The sequence below is a fragment of the Oryzias latipes genome, chromosome 9 (genome assembly GCF_002234675.1).
Source record: "Oryzias latipes chromosome 9, ASM223467v1".
In the NCBI taxonomy this organism is placed as follows: domain Eukaryota; kingdom Metazoa; phylum Chordata; class Actinopteri; order Beloniformes; family Adrianichthyidae; genus Oryzias; species Oryzias latipes.
In genome coordinates, this window is record NC_019867.2 from 12,279,814 (window position 1) to 12,298,014 (window position 18,201).

The window sequence follows — 18,201 nt, forward strand, 5'->3', positions numbered from 1 at the left end:
CGACTCGATTAATTGACAGATTATGTGGTGCTGTGCAGTTAATCCAGTGCCATCAAGTATAAAGGTTTTCCGACTATAATATCTTAAAGGTGTGTGCAGATGTGGTTCAGAGAGGGTGTGTGGAGGTGGGAGTGTGTGAGTTTGCAGACGGGATCATAAGAGAAACCTTATTTTTGCAGCTGAATCTCCTGTGGGGAAGCACAAGGTCAGGCAGTAGTCAGAGGTTCAACAGTAGTGTTATTATCTACGACTCTCCATCCCTTCAGCTTGACTCATTTTCCTCTCTCTCTCTATATCTTTATATATTTAAATATATGCCCAAAAGCTGCTGCTTGTCACTGTAGATCTTCTGATTCTGCTGTTTTTGGCTGGGGCCAATAGGCTGATATGATCAAGCCACAGAAAATATGAAGATGCAGATTCCACCTGATTCAGTCAAAGCAGTCTGTTAAAAAGTAGTGAGGCTCTGATGCACTGATTAAATCTGTTGTTTTTTTTGTACCTATTTACCCCAGGTATGCAGCAAAACAAAAAAAGTCTCCAGAGTTTCTAAATTCTGACCTAAAAATAAAACGAGTACACCGGAAACTTGATTTGAGTCGACAGTCGGATAAAAGATTTAACATTTGGTCACCTATTTAAAAGCGTTGACACCCTGCACTGAAGAGCTCTCATCATTGATTTTCTGCTCCGCAGGAGGCAGGGCGTGAGAAACAAGGAGAGCTGGAGTGCGTCAGATCTCAGATCCAGGAGCTAAAAAGCCAGCAGACACAACACAGCAGAGATCTGCAGAGCCAAGGTAAAAAACTGCTGCAAAGCACACGTCCAGCACAGACAAAACTGCATCAAAAATCAAATGTAACGACACAATAACCATCAAACGTCTCCTGTAAACCACAGTTAAATATTTTCTTTTTGCATTTTCGTTAGTGAGATTTATGTCTTGTAAAATGCTATGTTGTTTTTTTCCCCCCTCCTTTTAAAAAACCTTTTCATATTTTCCAAAGATTTTTTTGGTACTATTTCACTTTGCTTCGTTGAGCCTAAAGGAAAAAAAAAACTCTTAATTTATCTCTAAACACAAGTCCTCTCAAAAAGATTTGCACAAGTCTTTCCTAGTTAAAAAGGCGTTATTTTCTTTACAGGTTAATAAACGCAGCAACGTGCACACCCTCACACTTACGTGGTATTTTCCTATTAGGCTTTTAGCTTTTCTGAAATAAAAACCTGTATACACTAAAAACATTACTCTGAAGGTCAGGTTTGGGTTGGATTTAATAACGCACAGCCACAGTGGGGGCTTGTGTTTTCTGTACATGTGACTGCAGATAGGTTTTTCTGTTGGAAACTAAAGGAGCCGTTCTCCTCAGGTGGTGTTCAGGAGGTCATGTTAGTATGACTTCCTTTAATTTCCCACATTTAACTTTATTACGTGTTTGCAGTCTCTCACAGCTTCCAGACTGCCTTTTAAAGTGTTGAGTAATCAGTCAATAAGTATGAATTCAGGCTTTTAGGAAGATCTTTTTTTTTCTGAGTTGTTGCCAAAACTTCCTTTTGATTTGCCTTTAAAACACCACATTTATCTGTTCCTAGGTCTCCCTCATGCATATCTGCAACAGATCATAATAAATGTCATTCTGTGTGGCCTGCTTGGGCCTTGGCCTAATTCTCCGTCCTTCACAAAGATTGGGGGAGGGAACAGATGGAAACCCAGCAACCACACCTTTTGCTAAATAAAGCTAATATCATAACAGAGGCAAGGCTTTGTAGAGAAACATTCCACTGTTCCTGATTTATACCCACCTTACAATTTAAACTCAAGTGAAAAAATAGAATCGACCAACAGGAGACCACCATAGAAAATCAACATGGAAAGGTTATATTTAGGTGAATATCAGTCAACAAAGACTCTAAGGTTATGTGGTTGGGGTCAGACTGCATCGCCAATGTATTTCAAAAGGTTCTTTTTTTTAGTGAAGTGAAAGCAGAAGCAGAAAAAGGGAGGTGTAATTAAATGGTTGACGTCCAGACCTTTTGGTCTTAAAATAAAACCCATTCTGCTACAGTATAAACAAAAGAGTCTGTGTTGTAATACTTCGCCTCACTGACCCCTGGTCCAGTTGTGTTGCTATTAAATTATTTTACTAAACAATGAATCTGCAGGGACTCTCCTTTAAGGACAACCAGTTGAACACAGATTACTCAAAAGGGTTAATGAAAATTCCTGGTTACTGTGCCAGCCTTTAAAAGCCTTCAATCTGTTGAAAACAAGTCAGTCTGTAAATTCGGATAAACAAATTGCTCCACTACTGTCATGTGATGTGGTTGTCTGAATCGTGTGTAGATCAGTGCCATGGTGATGACGTTCAGGATGTCGGTGTTCGGGTTTAGCCACTTCTTTTGTCCCCGCATATTTTGTATCTCCATGAAATGTGGACGTCATCGCACAAACAGCACTGGATTTATGCCACTGGATAATCCTCTTGTGCTGCCACGATCTTCAGGGACTTTAAATATCTTGTTATTCTATCTTCTAAACTCAATACTGAAACAGTTGTGAAAAGTCACACAGCTAGGAAAAGAAAACATGTGCAATGAAAAGCTTTATTTGAAAAACTTTTTTTTAAAAATCATATACACGCTTTTGCACCTAGTTGTATAAATCAGAAAGCAATAGACACATTTTTTTTAAATCAATTGGATGCAAATTGGTATGGAAGCTACTTTATTAAAAAAGGATGAATAACTAATGATTTTAACATCTAAAATGTCCTAAATAAACTAAGGATATATCTTTTAATGTAAGAAAAGATTTACAGAAATGGACAAATGCAAGTTTTAGGAAAATATTTGCTGCTCTGCAGATGTTTTCCTCACTAAACATTTTGATGATTTCAGAAAAAAAGCAATTCCAAACCACATAGTTCACACAGTTGCACAGCATTGTAAATGCAACAGCTGGTGCAATAGACAACCACCTGTTACTGCTGACATTTTTAAACAAGCTTTATAATTAAAAAAAAAGGCTTCAAATTACTGATCTGCAAAAATGGATGAGGAATTTTCATTTGCATAGTTGCTGCTTCATGCCTCCTTGGATACTAAACACTTGTAAAGTTAACACAAGAAGTGACACAGTGCACTGGTTGAACAGGCCTGCATTATTTCCATTTTGGCATTAACTTCAGTGAGGCTCATACCTATCACGAGTTGGGATTTTGTTATTTTTTTTTTTTTGTTTTTAATATTTGCCACATTTTCAGTATTAATAAATTACAGGGTGTTTTTTTTAAGCCACTGAAACAAAGTCAGGAGGAGCTTCTGTTGACTGGTTCACTTAAAGTCCATTTGGTCAGTGCCTCACTGAAGTGTATAAATAAAGCCTTTGGTTGTCCTTTCTTTATGTTTTCTGGCAGCACACTGGCCTCCATAGCTATTTCGAAGCAGAAAACAACTCTTTCATTATAAAGCAGCGATGGGGATTTTCCCATAATTCCCTAACAATCAAAACAACAGCCTCCCTATGGCAAACGCATGAACAATAACGTGAGAGTCCAAACTCACTTTGGTTACTCCTGTAATTGGGTTTGGGGTGAGTGCATCATTAGAAATAGACACTGCAGTCCAAAGGGGCATTTACTGTGTCACATGTGAGAATGACAGCAACAGTTTGTCCTAATTGCCTATTAAAATTACAGTTTTGTTTTGACCCAATCCCAATTTAACCACCGTCTTATTTAAGCAACAACTTTCAGCCTTTTTTATTTTCTTGTGCCAAGTTTATTCATCTTCTTGTTAACAGGTATTTTATCTTATTAAAAGTTATTTTTCAGCAGTAGCAGAGTTAAGAGATCAGAGGACTTGAATGAAACTGACAAGTTAAAAGAACTCTGGCTGCTTCTCTGAATTCTTAGTTAAAGTTAAAACGTGCATATTTAAAAAAAAATCCAAGTGTTTTCTTTTATATGTGATGCGGGACCTAGATAGTCTGGTTTTATTTTTCTTTTCTGTGGTATTTGCCTGACCTTAGATAACCCATCATAAAACAACACGGAGGTAGAAGTTCAGAAGGAGGAGATGTGGGCGCCTTGGTTGTTTGGAATGTGGTTTCCTGAAGTCAGTAGGAAAAGTAAAGACTTTAGATTGAGCACAAAAAAACAACATAATTCTTGTTTCTACTGTCTTTATTTTCTCCAAATCCTTACTGACTGTAACTTGGTGCAGTCGTCCATCACGCTCCTTTCGTCCACTTGTAAGCCTGCCTTCTTCTTTAGTTCTTTTGTTCATATCCACCAACACGCTCTCTCAAATCTAGAAATCTGGAACTCAGGTCAGTAAGCAGGAAATGTCTACATCCCCTCGTGACTCCTTCACGATCTTAAGTGATATTTTCTGACCTCTCCTCTCTTAAGGCCCCAGTGCTGCGGAAGTATTTGATTTACAACAGCACAATACAGACTTGACCACCTGCTGTTTTTTTGACTCAGGTTTTTTTGGAACCTGTGCAAATGAATTAATGTGTCCTCCTTGTATTGTGTTTGTCTGTAACAGGCTTCAAATCGAGCATGATGCTGGTCCTTGATCACCCAGGAAAGGACAGTGACTCTGGGTCTCTGTTGATCCGGCCTCAACCAGAAACTTTGCCTTCAGAGACCAATTTGGTTCTTTCTCATCGGCAAAGATCAGACTCCTCAGCGTCAGAAAACAGCGTGAGCTCTGCTCACTCCAGGTCCAATCTGGATTCTGTGGCCTCAGAGAGAAGACAGGTCTCAAGCGTACTTGCTCGGCGGGATTCTGGAGCTTCAGACAAAAGCAGTAGTTCATCCCAGTGTGAACACCTCGACTCTAGCACATCTGAAAAAAGCATCAGCTCCGTCATTCACTCCAGACAGAGACTTGGATCAGATGTATCCGATTCGTGTGTCAGACCACAACTGGGATCAAGATCCTCAGATATCTTGAGTATGTTGGCAAGGACACGGACCAATTCTAGCATGAGCGTGTCTTCCGAGGAGAGGGGTCCAGCTGAGGAGGTAACCTCAAGTTCAACTTACAGCACTGATTCCGAAACGGAGAAAAGCCGAAGTCCCGCCAGCATCCAGACTCAGTCCAACCATGATCATGTTGGTGACAATGAGCAGCCTGATGGCGCTGGTTTATCTCGCCAAAACCCTGTAAATGGCCTGCCCAGTAGCACCAGCAATAAGGAGACAGCAGACGACCAAAAGCCAAAGGTATTATGTACTGCAGTTGTATCAGATTCACATAAAATATCTTTATTGGTTGCAATTTCTAGGACAGTTGCAAAAGAAAAAAAAAGAAATATTAACTGAAACTTGTTCAAAAGTATATTTTCTCCTCAGTGGTTCATTGCTAAGTTGATTTTTAAAATTAAACTCAGGCAATACTTTTACAGTCTGGTCGTCCTTGCACCACTAGAGAGGGATGCTGAGCTGTGAAGCCTCAGTCGAGCTCACAGACTGTTTTAGCTCTGTTACATTTTCCCTAACAAGAAACCCCTGCACTTCATTTTTTTCTGACACCCAGATGCCATCGGCATCCATAAATACAAACACTGCGGTCCTGCTAGATGTTGTTTAACTTGAGTTACTTGGTTACACAAACAAACTGCACCTGACTGCTTCTGTTTGACCTCAGCAGTGCGTCAGCCTCACCTGATGTTAAAGAGACGGCGTCGCACGCCAAAGATTCTGTCTCTCGTCATCTCACAGCTCGGAGAATATACAAACAAATGTCTCCTGTTTCTGCGCCGCCCGCTAGTTGTTGAAGAATATTTCCTGCCTTGAAGGCTCATGTTAGCTTCATGCCATTGTGTGACTCCACTAAATGTGTTTGCTTTAAAACTACTCCCTGACGTCTTCATTGTTCTCTGCTGCATATGTTGATACAGATTCTCCTGGTAATAATGCAATCGCTTTGAGATCCATTGTAGTCGTATTGCCAAGAAAAGATGAAAGGTTCACATTCTCACCCCAAACACAAATGTTGCATGACGAAAAGTCGATGCTGTTTTTAGATCTGTGGAGGTCTGTGTGTGTGTGGTTGCCACTGCAGCCTGAGGCGTGAAGACTCCAGCTCCAGTTGAATGTGCAAATCTGAACAGCACACCAGCTGTGTGGCTGTCAATCCAAGCAATGAAAATGTTGACCTCTGACTTCCTTCACTTCCTTTACTAGGTGTTTTGTCATGTTCTTTTGTGTTTCTTCTTTTTAGAAAACTCTGAACAGCAGTCTGTCATTCAGGCATGTCAATGAGAGAAAATATGGTAAGAAACCACCCCATAAATATATCAAAAATAAAATCCTCTGAGAATAGTTAGTTTTTTTTATCTTAATATTTGCTATATATTAGAGCTAAGCTGAACTAATATTCTTCTTAAAAATTTAAATTGACCTTTTTGTCAATTTTCTGCTTTTGGATTTAAGTGCAAGGAAAAATAATGGAGGTTTTTTATTTCTGTTTTAAGAGTATCTAAGGATTAAGAGATGTAAACAGATGACACAATGGTTTTAGTGTTTCAGACACACATAATACTCTTCCCAGTAACTTCCTTTTTTAAAGAAAAATCTTGCTGTAATAAAAGGTAAACTCTTTGATATGAAGGAAATTTAAGTTGACAGAGAAACTGGATGTGCAGACACGACTTAAGTTTAACTTTACCTATTGAATTTGGAAGAACTCTACTGTTCTTTTTCAAAGTTTTGCAACTTGATTATAGGGTTTTTTGTTTTCCATTTTCTCTTTGCAGCACCTGAGAAGAAAGATGCTGTTCTGGAACAAATTCACCGCACTAGCTCTGTCCGAGATCGAATGCGCAAGTTCACAGAAGCCAGCCAAAGCCCAAATATCCCATCTTTGAAGAAAACCCCTCTTAAGAATGGGATCACCCCTGGCAGCAGCAGCCAGCATGTTTCTAGAGCTGCAGCACTGTTTACACACACAGCAGCATCCCTCAGCACATCTGGAGACACGCCAGCAAGGCCACGTGCTGACTCAGCATCTCGCACCATCACAGCATCGCACAGTCAAACTACACTTCACCCGGGAGGTGTGGCCAACAGTCCTCTGTCTTCAATTGGCCAGTCCCAGGACATCACAGGAGGGACAAGGTTTCCAGCTGAAAAAGATGTGCACGCCTCTGTGGAGTCAAAGGAAGACAGCACTTCAGGGAGACCAGCTGGAGAGAAAGACGCAGACATGAAGACCTTTCTCAGCATCGAGATCAAGGATGGACGCGCCACCACCACCTCCACCATGCCGGCTCCAAGAGGCAACGTCGTGCCCATCACCAGCATGACCCCACGCATTACCACTCTAGGGCAAAAACAAGGTAGGACAATCGGCAGGAAGTTATTCTGATGCTTTTAAGTTGATCCAATTTTGACATCCAATTTAGTTTTTGTTGACACTAATTTAAAATGTTTCACTTTTTTGACTTCAATGATCAATAGAATACAATTCAGTGTAGGAGGATAAACATTGAAGGGCATTTGTTATAGGCTGCCTATGCTGGGGGTGGGGGTGGGGGGGTCAACAGTCAACAGCAGAGAGCATATTGGGGGGGAAATGGAGAAACAACTGGCCACCCTTTTCTGAACAGAGGTACTTTTGCAGAGTGGGTGAAATAGCCTGAGAGCTCACACAGTACGGGCCTTGTGTGTTCTGTTGTGTGGGTGCTGTCAGACCCCCCCCCCTTTTTTTTATCTAAAGCACACAGTCAATGCTTCATTTAGTTGCATGAACAAATAAAAAGCAGAAACATTCATGTTTATGACACACATCATACTTTTTTGTCTTTTCAAGAATTTAACAGCTGACTTTTAAATTACACACATTATGCTTTAGGCACTACAACAGTTAGACCTTTTATTCACAGGATTTAAAAGATGAATATGATGACATTTTCTCCACTTTATAGCTAAAATGTTTAAATTTATTGAAGGAGCTGTTTAAAAAAAAAAGCAAAGAAGACCACGTCAGAAAAGGATTTAGAATATGTAGAAAACCAATTTTGAGAATTGGGATTGTACAGCCATCAGTGCACCCTGTTTGAAGGGGAGGGAAGAACTAAACTGTAGCCTTTTTAGCTTCTTTTTGCAAATTTAAGGGAGGAAATAAAATAAAATACAATAGAATATTCTGCTTCTTAGATGTTGTTAACCAGATAGTAAAAATATGAACTTTTGTCCACAATTTCAGTACTTCATCTGGTACAGAAAAATGTATCAAATGTTTTGTATTCTGTGGTCTTTAGGGGCCGAGCAATCTCTGTATATACTATGAGCAACCCCTAAAATGGATCAGTTAAACACACTGTCATGACTGACTTGAATTCTTGTTGGAACCAGGACCTCCTTGCATTTATGAAACAGAGAAGTCTTTCAGATTTTCCCCATAATTTGGGTCTTTCACTCAAATCATTGATTTTAAAATAGAGCACAAAACTATCCTCCTCATCGCCTCTTTGCGGTAACCGTTTGATAGTCCTTTTTCAGGCCTTTTCCATCAGAAAACAGCTGTGTCTCAGGTTTCCTTCAAAAGCCTCATAAAGTTGTGTAAATGCAAATGTTGCTGGTGTGCATTAGTCCTGTGTCTTCCGATCAAAGTTGTGCATTTGTGTGGAGGCGGAGGCAATGGATCATTTGGAAGCTGGTGTTTGTCTGAGCTGTTATTTTAAAGGTGTCATCATCCACATTTTCATACTTGTCCAACATTAGACATAAATCTGTGTTATTAAGGACACTGTGGCAGCTTATGCAACTGACTAATGGGTACCTTCAAGCAAGGCCATTGAAGTTTTGCGGAAAGTAAAAGCATCCTCTTATAGGAATCACTTTTACATTTTAAATTGATGCAGCCTTATTAGCTGCAGCACGCCATTACACTGGGAAAATGTACTCAACAAAAACACATACTGCTTTAAAATGAGATTTACGCTTTCATTTTACAAAACTGCATGTACACACATCTGTTCATATTTATCCTAGTTGATCATTTTTAGTATTTTCTTCCAAATTCTTGTATTTTTATTTGTTTTGCGTATGTTGTAGAGTTGACCCTCGGCCTTCGACCAACCCCGTTCAAGATGTCCTCATCTACCTTCTCATCTGGACCCTCCATCAAGGTATGGTCTTTTTTCCCCCCGAAGTATGTCTGCAAAAGCAATCCTAAAGATGCCCAGAGGGTTAATGGGAATGTTTCTCTAAAACAAATTTCTTATAACATCTTAATGCTTTCTTGTTTTCTTCTGTGTAACTTCCAAATGTTTCTAAGTGGATTTCCACTGGGGTTTTTACTATGTCCCTGTCCCAGCAATCACCTTAAAAAGGCCTTTAAAGCAAGCGAGCCGTAAGAGCGAAGAGCAGAGTGCGACTGAAAAAAGGAGGGAGTGAAGGAAAGAACAGTGTTTATCAAACACAGAGTGGGTAGCCAGTCCTTGTAGGGTGTGTGGAGAAGAACAGGAGAAGTAGGGAGGTGTTCTGGCCATTCCTGGTTTTCTCTCTGCAGACGGTCCCAACTGAACTTTATCTGGAGAGTGTTTTCCTAAATCACACCTGTCTGTCACCATCCATGACAGTTACAGACCCTCCTCACGTGCTGAGGACTCTGCACGGGTTTCAGTTGTCTGGAAGCAGTCCTCTCTGAGAATTAGCAGAGCACAAATAAATCCTCTCCCAGAAACCAAGAATAAACTCCCACTTGCTTCTTTTAGAAAACTTTTCTCTTCTTCATGGGAGAAGAGTAAGGGATTGAAGGAGTGAGGAGACATGAAACAATGTCCTGTTTACACTTTTTGATGGCGGTGTATTCAGAGTCCAGTGCTAATCTGGTTAAAGGATCAGCCTGCTTGTTGATTAGAGCAGAAAGGAGGATACACAAAGCTCCAGGGGGGAAATAAGATTGAGATAGTCTCTCCGACAGCTAGATCCTTGTTGGGACAAAAGCTCTTGTGTTACAGCCACAAACAAATTTAGAATGCATTAAAAAAAGGGCATTTTTACAGGTGACTAGCCATTCTGGAGGATTTGAGTTTGACTTTTAATCGACCACATTGTCGTTCTAGCATGCAAGTACCGCCTTTGATTGTTTCAGTCTAAACATACAGCTTGGCTAATGTAGTACATGCATGTTCTTAAAGGGGATGCAGAATAGATTAAAGATTATATTAAAACATATTGTGAAACTGCAAAACTACTTGCAGAGTACAAAGTACATGTTCATTCATGCATCAGGTAGAAAAGTTCTTCATCAGTATTTTCTTCAGTACTTTTATACACAGGGAAAGGTTTTATTAAGTTCAGATACCAGCCTTGTTATAACCAAACAAGCCTAAAATTAATATTTTCTGAGACACACTAAAACCCTTTTGTAGCTTGGACTTCATGGCAGATTCGTCTCAGTTTGAACTCATAAAGATTTACCCTGAACGACTTGGTTAACCAACCACCAAGGGGGTACAAAATTGGACAGCATGGGTAATTTTAGGCGAAATCAGAGGCTAGATGCTTACTAACTTTTCCTGAAATAGTTCAAGGTGAGGACGAATCAAACCTCTTTCTTTATGGATATTTTTCACAGTTTTACAAATGTTCACTATGGCTTAAAGATTTTTCTGATATCATGGCGATGCTTAGTCAGAATGAGTTCTTCCAGCCCAAAGTTAATCGTTTCTTTACCACTGGTTCCTTCTGACACTTTGATCCTTTTGGGTGGTCTACAGTTCTCCTTGGTGGTCTAACTTCAGGACTTACAACCTCCTCTATTCACTTGCTGTGTTTTTGCTTTATCACAATACAATGTGTTGATACTGATAGCTTTGGCCTTTGTGTAAGCTTCCTTCAGATCAGCTTCAGCATAAAGAAGTGTTTCATTGATGCACAGAATGAAAGTGAGCAACATATTTTCCCCTCACTGTTCATAAAAAAGTGAAACTGATAAGGCTGGCAAGGTCGAAGACACCTTTCAAATTTAAGACAGGTGAGATGGCGAAGTGTTGTAATCGCAGCTGTCTGAGCTCATCTGCGCTGCCTCACGCCGCTCTCGACCTTAAACGCAAACACAAATAATGCCTACGCTTTGTAGCCAGGGTGATGACGTTCAGTCAGGCTTTGCTGAAGTCACGAGTGCCTGTGGGGTTACACCGGCTGATTGTTGTTGAGCGATCATGGACACAATAACCAACAGTCACTCATGCAGCATGTTGCAGATGAACAGAAACATATCTGTTTGAAGGGTCCAGCTCATGCATGACAGAGACAATCTAACATCTGATTTCTCTGCATCGGTTTTACACTAAAATGTCCTTTTTACCATTATGTTTGCAGATGTTTTAATACAGTTTCAGAAATTATGGTAGCTGACTTCAATAGAAACCTAGATGGTAATTTCTCAAACTCTTTTTCTGAGTACGTTATAAACACAACAGATTGCACACTTGCAGAAATGCCCGTATGTCTTCCTACTCCTCTCAGTCTCAGTGCACTTTCTGTACTTGGTTCAGGATAAAATGTTCTCAGTGCTTGTTGCATGGTAAGACTAGACAAATGCTCCCTTTGGGCTTAACCTCAAATTTTGCTGCCAGTGGAAATTAATATACCGGTACTCAGCTTTAAGGCTTAATTATTTCTAAGAATTACTCTGTTAACATTTAAAGGTCAGACGCAATTGTCCCTCGCTGATATAGTTTTCAATACACGTTGCAATCTTGATTTGAAACAAAGCCAGCCTGGAAGCTACAGTGTGTGTGGTTTGAATGGGGCGAGATGCTTATGTTGTAAGTACTTTGTGTTTATGTAATTGCAGTATTGAATTTAGAGAACATATTTCTGCTGAATGAAGTGTGTTTTGATTTTAGAACATAACGTACTTCTGTCAAAGCAGTCACTTGAAAAAACATCTGTGCCCTTTCTTAAAAAAGAAAGTTTATTTGTCGGAAAACCCTTTATCAGCATAATATGACAAAATGTCATCGTCATCACGACACAGGGTGGGTGTCTAGTTTCTCCAAAGCTATTATGTTGTCATTCTTGTTAGGCGTGTCTATATCGCAAGATTAGATGTTCATCAATTAACTAATTTTATCCGATAACCAAAAAAATAACTAATAAATAAATAAATGGCCTGAGTTTAAATTGTGTGCAATCATTTCATAATTTTACATTTCTGGTTGTAAAATGCAGTTGATGACATATTTTCTTATTTTCGCTTCAGTAGTGCAAATTTAGTGTCTAAATATCATAAATTCAATATTTTATTAATGTTTAATAAAATAGTCTTGAGTGAAAATTCGTCTCTGAGAATCATTTAAAAGGTGTATTTTAACAAAAGAGTATGAGAAACATATCACAACATGTACATTTTCTTTATATGTACATCTGAATCTCCAACTACTTAGACTTTAACTCATAGAAACCTAACCAGCTCGGATTTGTCCAATTTTTCTTTCTTTCTTTTTTTTTTTTGTCTCTTTAAAAAAACAAAAGGGGGATTCAGAATTTACTTTTGAAGAGGTGATTAAAGTCCCACTTCAATCATCTTTTGACCATTTTAAAAGCGTTCCCGGTGGTCTTTTAGTTATATTTATGCCGATTTAGGGAAAATCAAAACACCTGTGTCCTCTACTAGGACATAGTTTCTGCAGAGTGGCAGGAGTTTGTTCGAAATTTGCCTGTGAGTTCTAGGTCGAAACCGTTGGCGCCGTTGGTTCCATCGTCCCTTTGTTTACACTCTCTCCTGCTAGTTTACAGCCCCTCACACCCCCAAGGTAACATTACCGGTGGAACAAATATGGCTAGCATTATTGAAGCTATTCAGCCGTACAGTTTTGTGCCAAATTCCATCTCAGATGAGGAAAATGAAGGCGTACATGGATCTATTTGTCTGCAAGTGGTGGCATTGGAATGGAGCAGAGCAGGGAGCTGATTGCTTGCCGTTGTAGTTTCTACGACACACCATACAAGCTTTTTTTCTAATAGCATTTTCTTTGTCTGCTCCTGATTCACAGCGATTTTGAAAAAGAAATACTCAGAAATGCAGTTTTAGTCTGAATTTCCTTTACCAGTGTATATGTCCTCCATCATCAGAAAAATTATACAAGAATGTGTTTAAAAACACCCAAAACACGATTTTCATTGGCGTGGGTCTTTAAAATTAGCTTTAAACGCGGTACAATCTGAGTTAATAACTTCCTATAGATGCCTGGCCCAGCTGGTTCCCAGTGGAGGTGTGAAGGACATGGCTGAATGAAGGGGAAAGTTCAAGTGGGTGGTGTGGCTTTTCTGAACTGCGTCCTCTCGCGTCCTCCCTGAGAGCAACTGACTCAATGGAATATTGGAAAAGCAGAAGATAAATATACTTGTCGCAGGACACGTGGAAAGAAATGTGCAGGGGCTGCCAGGGAAACACGAGCCCCTACGTGTTTATTGGCTGTCAAGTCAATGCTGGTGAAGAGGAGGGAATTGTTGAGGCTATAAACAGCGTGCATTGTTTTTAATATCACCGATGGACAGAGAGGACAGGGTTTTATTGTTTATTGAATGAGTAGTGACAGTATGAAACAAGTTTTATATTCTCACATGAATTTGGAATAATAGGAAATTTGTCCATATAACGCCGAACATGCCGGGGGTGAACCTAGACCTCCTCCCTGCCTCAGAGCCTCCAGAAGCTTCAGGACGGCCAACAGAGTCGAGGTTGGAAGAGGTGATACGTGATCTACTTGCACGGGAGGAAGCTAAGGATGAGAAGCAGACTTTTGAGGTGGCATTGCGTTGTGCTGTTGTGGAGATGCACAGTGACCTGCAGGTTTGTGGGAAACAGTTGGATGTCCGTCTGGAGAAGACAGCAAATCAAGTGGCTTTTTTGGTCGAGGCCATTACCAAACTACTGGAGGAGAACCTGAGGTTGAGAACTGAGCAAGATAAGATAGTGTGCCAAGTGGAGGCTCTGTGCCAAGCTATGGGACTGTCTGATCACTTTCTATGTAGAGCTAATGACAAGGAAAGCTCATCTTTATGTCTACGCAAAACCAAAGCCACAGGTTTAACATTGCACACTCATCAGGAGATTACAGATGAAGCTCCATGGGGTGTTTTGGCTTCCCCTCACTGCGATTCTTCACCTTCACACCAGGACGCACCAGCTAGCTCTCATCTCAGTGATCAGACAGATCAAGCCCAGGACTTTGCATTATGCTCCAAGGATTTACTCAGAGAGTCTTTGGAGACAAACACTCAGACATCAGAAGACCTTCAGACACCAGCCTTTACAACCCACCGCTCCCTCTCTGCTCCATCTCTGCTGGAAAGCTCCTCTCCAAACACTGACATGGTATTATCTATGTACATACTTGTTGTGACACTTTTTGAGCCAAATGAATGACAAAGGGATGTTTTTGTTCTAGTGTAACTGACTGATTGGCCTTGGATTTAAATGATTCAACTATGAACCTTCTGCTAATTTGAGTCTTTAATGACCTTATCGCCTCTTCACAAAAAAGCTTACCTGTCAGTCAGTTTTGCACACCTGTTATTTTTTAAATCCTTCTATCATCTTGGACCTCTAAGTGTCCTGCCTTGCAAGCGTATGCATCCTTTTTTTTTCTTTTGAGTTGCTACTCTATAATTTAGAGGACAAAAAGACTACATTTTAAAAGCAACAGTGGCCCTGGCCTGTTTGTCACAGATGTGTCACCTGCAGTTGCTGAGGATAAAGGAAATGTGAGAAAGCAAGTCAGACACAGATGAGTGTTTAGAAAAGGCAAAACCAGGTGACAAAAAAACAGCTATGAGCATTTCCCTGTGTTATTATACAAGTATGGTTGATTGATCTTTACTCAGAATTGATTTAATTTATAAAATGGCATGTTGATTTATCAAATACACAAATTGGTTTTTCTCTAAAAGTTATTTGAACTTTTTTTCAGGCAAAACACTGCTTTAATACATTTTAAATATAAAGTTTCACTATTTTGCCAAAGGAATTCAGTTTAAATCATAATAGATGAAAACAACATTTTTTAAATAAATCAGATCTGAAAAACAAACTATGATCATTAGAATACTGCTCAATCTTATTTTAAGTCAAATAGTGAATTTGTGAATCTCTTCAGTATATCGAGTGGGTCTTGGTATCACCAATAATTTCCAGAATGGATTCAACTCGGCAGAACTTGGATACATTCAATTCATGATCATTCCATTCATTTACTCAGCAATGTATGTTTAGGTCGAACGAGCATTAGCATTAACCATCCTATGGGAAATTTCATTATGCGTTAGCATCAAGCTAGCAGACTTTGGCTTTCCTGCTGTTATGCGTTAGGTCACCAGAAAAGGATCGATCTCTACCTTTATGGATCAATTATTGATTAATTAAGCGTCTACTGATTCAAATGAATTTTATCAACCCAGCCCTAATATTGACAGTTATATCCAGCTCTATTTCTCATTCAGCTGAAACACAAATAAAATATTAATATAAATCACTTTCTGGCTTTAGAACCATGTTAAAACTTTCTATTTTATGTACCAGCAGATACATGTGATGTGACCCTTTTTACACTCTGCTGTAATAGGAATATTTCCTCAGACTTCTTATCAAAGCCGGTCAAAGCTAACAACAATATAACTGATTTTTAGCAGCCATAAACAGTTTTCTGTTACATTGACTCAGATACTAAATCTTATTTAAACCAGAATGGAGCACTTGGGGTCTTTTTGGGATTTCTTTTTTTTTTTTTTTCCCTCAACACATCCTCCCTCCCTGATCGCTCCATGTAAGGCTGTGCTTTGTCCCCAAAAATTCTTCAACGGTCAAGTTCTTCTCAGTCCAGCCTGTCCCTCGGGGTCCAGAGTCGGAAACCAGAGCTCACCTTCAATCAGCTGAATGTCCAGGCCGCGACTGTCCCTCTGTGCTGAGGCCTGGCCTGGGCTGGCAGGAGGGGAGAGTAGCTGTTTACAGAGGGACTTTTTCTGAATCTAAATTTGTTTAAACAAAAGCTCTGAAGTTCACATGTAAATAGAAAGTTTATAGTGAACCTAGATAGCTCCAGCTCAACACAAAGTTTATTTAACAGCCCTATTATCCGTCATGGTTTGTCTGTTCTCACGATTCCCTGCCTTCTTACTTCACGTTTTCGGTCTTTTCCTGGCGAACATGCAGGGACATTCTCTCAGAATGCACAAAATAGGAAAACAGCACCACCGTTTGGGAATATTATTAAGTAAAAGCTTTGGAGGTGGATTCCTTTTCATTAGTTGCACCACTCAAACTCGATAGCCTTGGTAGTGTAAGTTTATCTTGTGAGCGTATGGTCCTTCTGCCATAACTGGAGTGTGAAATAAAGTTGGTTGACATGTTGAGTGGTTAGTCCGGGGATCTGCAACCTTCAACACTTGGGAGACATTCAGGCCGATTTCTCACAAAGTCTAAACTTCACCCTTTAGAAAAAAATCCCCTGATTTGTATTCATGTTATTGTTGCTTTTCTACGTGTTCACACATAGAAAATCTGTCCTATAATCCGGTGCACTGGAATTCTGGTTGAGCTTCTGATCTGAAATAGATTTTCTGTGGTACATAGTTCTCAAAAATCTGTCAAAATGGTTCAGTTCCACTTGTGATACGTACTATCATTCAACTCTTTCTGAATGAGTTCAATAAAGTTTGAGTTAGCTTACTTTACTTTTTTTGTTTTTATTTTACAACCAAATTACTTTTTACTCTATAGTTACTTTTTCAAATGACCGGTAAAAACTTTTCTTTCACCAGAGAGCCACAACAGAGGGGTCAACCCTGGAACCCTAGGTTGCAGTCCTCTGTAGTCGTACAGAAAAAGATTAGTAGGTGGGAAATGTGAGGCCTTGTATGGTTGTAACGGGTTGAACGTAAATCCTCTAGCCAACATTTAATTCATGTTTTCTAAACCCTCCCTCTGGTTTGCTGAACACACAGCTTCAGAACTGTGTAACTGTTTCTCTGTAAAATGAGTGAAGACAATATCAGAACCTCAGATTAACAGTTACTTGGGTCTGCCTCTGCTGTATTTTCTTTGTGTAGATGGAAAAGGAGCCCGTTGTTGCCTCAGAGCCAGTGTTTTCTGCCAAACCCTCCCTGCAGGTGACCCGTCACAACCCACCCACTCCCAGTGATCCCTGCTCCCAGGTCAAACCTGTGGAGTCCTCTGGAAAACTAACTGAAGAACAGCTTGCTGCGATTGAGGATGAAGATGTTCTTGACAAAATGGTATTCAGCGTCCTCTTAATCATCCTATTTTCTTTTAATTTAACAGAATCTTTAAACTGTGGTTGAAAATAATTGTGTTTTTTATCAGTAGAGTTCTTTCTGTGTGTGTTTTGATAAAAAGTGAGCTTTTCAAACTTTTACAGCTTGATCAGTCCAAAGACTTTGAGGAAAGGAGAATGATTCGCGCAGCACTGAGAGACCTTCGCAAAAAAAATAGAGGTAACTGCATGTGTTTATCTGCTTTTACAAAGAGTGTTCTATTTTTCAAATACTTCTACGACCAGAGGACGCAGCATGTTCACAAAATGTCCATCATTATTGTTACAAATGTGAAAAAGGTCTCGCTTTTATCCGTTCTGCCCTCAGAGGCTATGCTGGGCTGTACGCAGGAGGAATTGGGTAAGACAGGTGGTGTGCGGTGCACATTAATGATTGACTCATGCCTGGTTTGGTTCTGTTGGTTGCACCCTCTTCTCTTTGTCAAATGTGATTGATGATTAAAGCATGTTTTGAGTTTTGCATGAACCTTGTGGTTTGTGAGATCACAAAGCGTCTCCATTCTCACATGTGGAGAAGTTCCTGTTTTCCAGTTTGCTGGGGGGATATTTGAAACATGTGGAATTTGGTTTAGAGGACTGCTATTACAATTTACCATCATACAGACCTGAAATGAGTTTTAAAAAAAGAATGCACAATTTTTTTGAAAAATGAGAGCAAAGTTTATTTAAAAGGTGCACGTTGTCCATTTTGTACAGAAATTCTCCTCCACATGACAAAAATCAGACTGTTTGTGCTTAATTTGTGCAGTTTTTTTGTTTTTCCTGCTAAACCTCCCATATGGCTGTGTGGGAAAATGGTTACTTGTAACGGGGAAATGCTTTTCAAATTCCCAAAAATAGAAGCTTTATTTTGTTTGTAGCTTTTTTTTATTTTTTTA

The 18,201-nt window shown here is 39.7% G+C and overlaps 1 protein-coding gene across 7 annotated transcripts in view; it reads left to right on the forward strand.

Moving 5' to 3' along the window:
- Positions 1-18,201, forward strand: part of LOC101173151 (smoothelin) — a 43,460-nt gene that overhangs the window by 20,241 nt on the left and 5,018 nt on the right. For 5 of the 7 annotated variants that reach the window (XM_023958432.1, XM_011479127.3, XM_011479128.3 and 2 more), the window contains 8 exons: positions 697-799; positions 4,552-5,234; positions 6,235-6,286; positions 6,770-7,351; positions 9,072-9,145; positions 17,079-17,264; positions 17,408-17,483; positions 17,631-17,663. In XM_023958432.1, the coding sequence (XP_023814200.1) occupies positions 697-799; positions 4,552-5,234; positions 6,235-6,286; positions 6,770-7,351; positions 9,072-9,145; positions 17,079-17,264; positions 17,408-17,483; positions 17,631-17,663 (1,789 nt within the window). The remainder of the gene's footprint in view (positions 1-696; positions 800-4,551; positions 5,235-6,234; positions 6,287-6,769; positions 7,352-9,071; positions 9,146-17,078; positions 17,265-17,407; positions 17,484-17,630; positions 17,664-18,201) is intronic. The other 2 variants (XM_011479129.3, XM_011479133.3) reach the window with 1 other exon arrangement.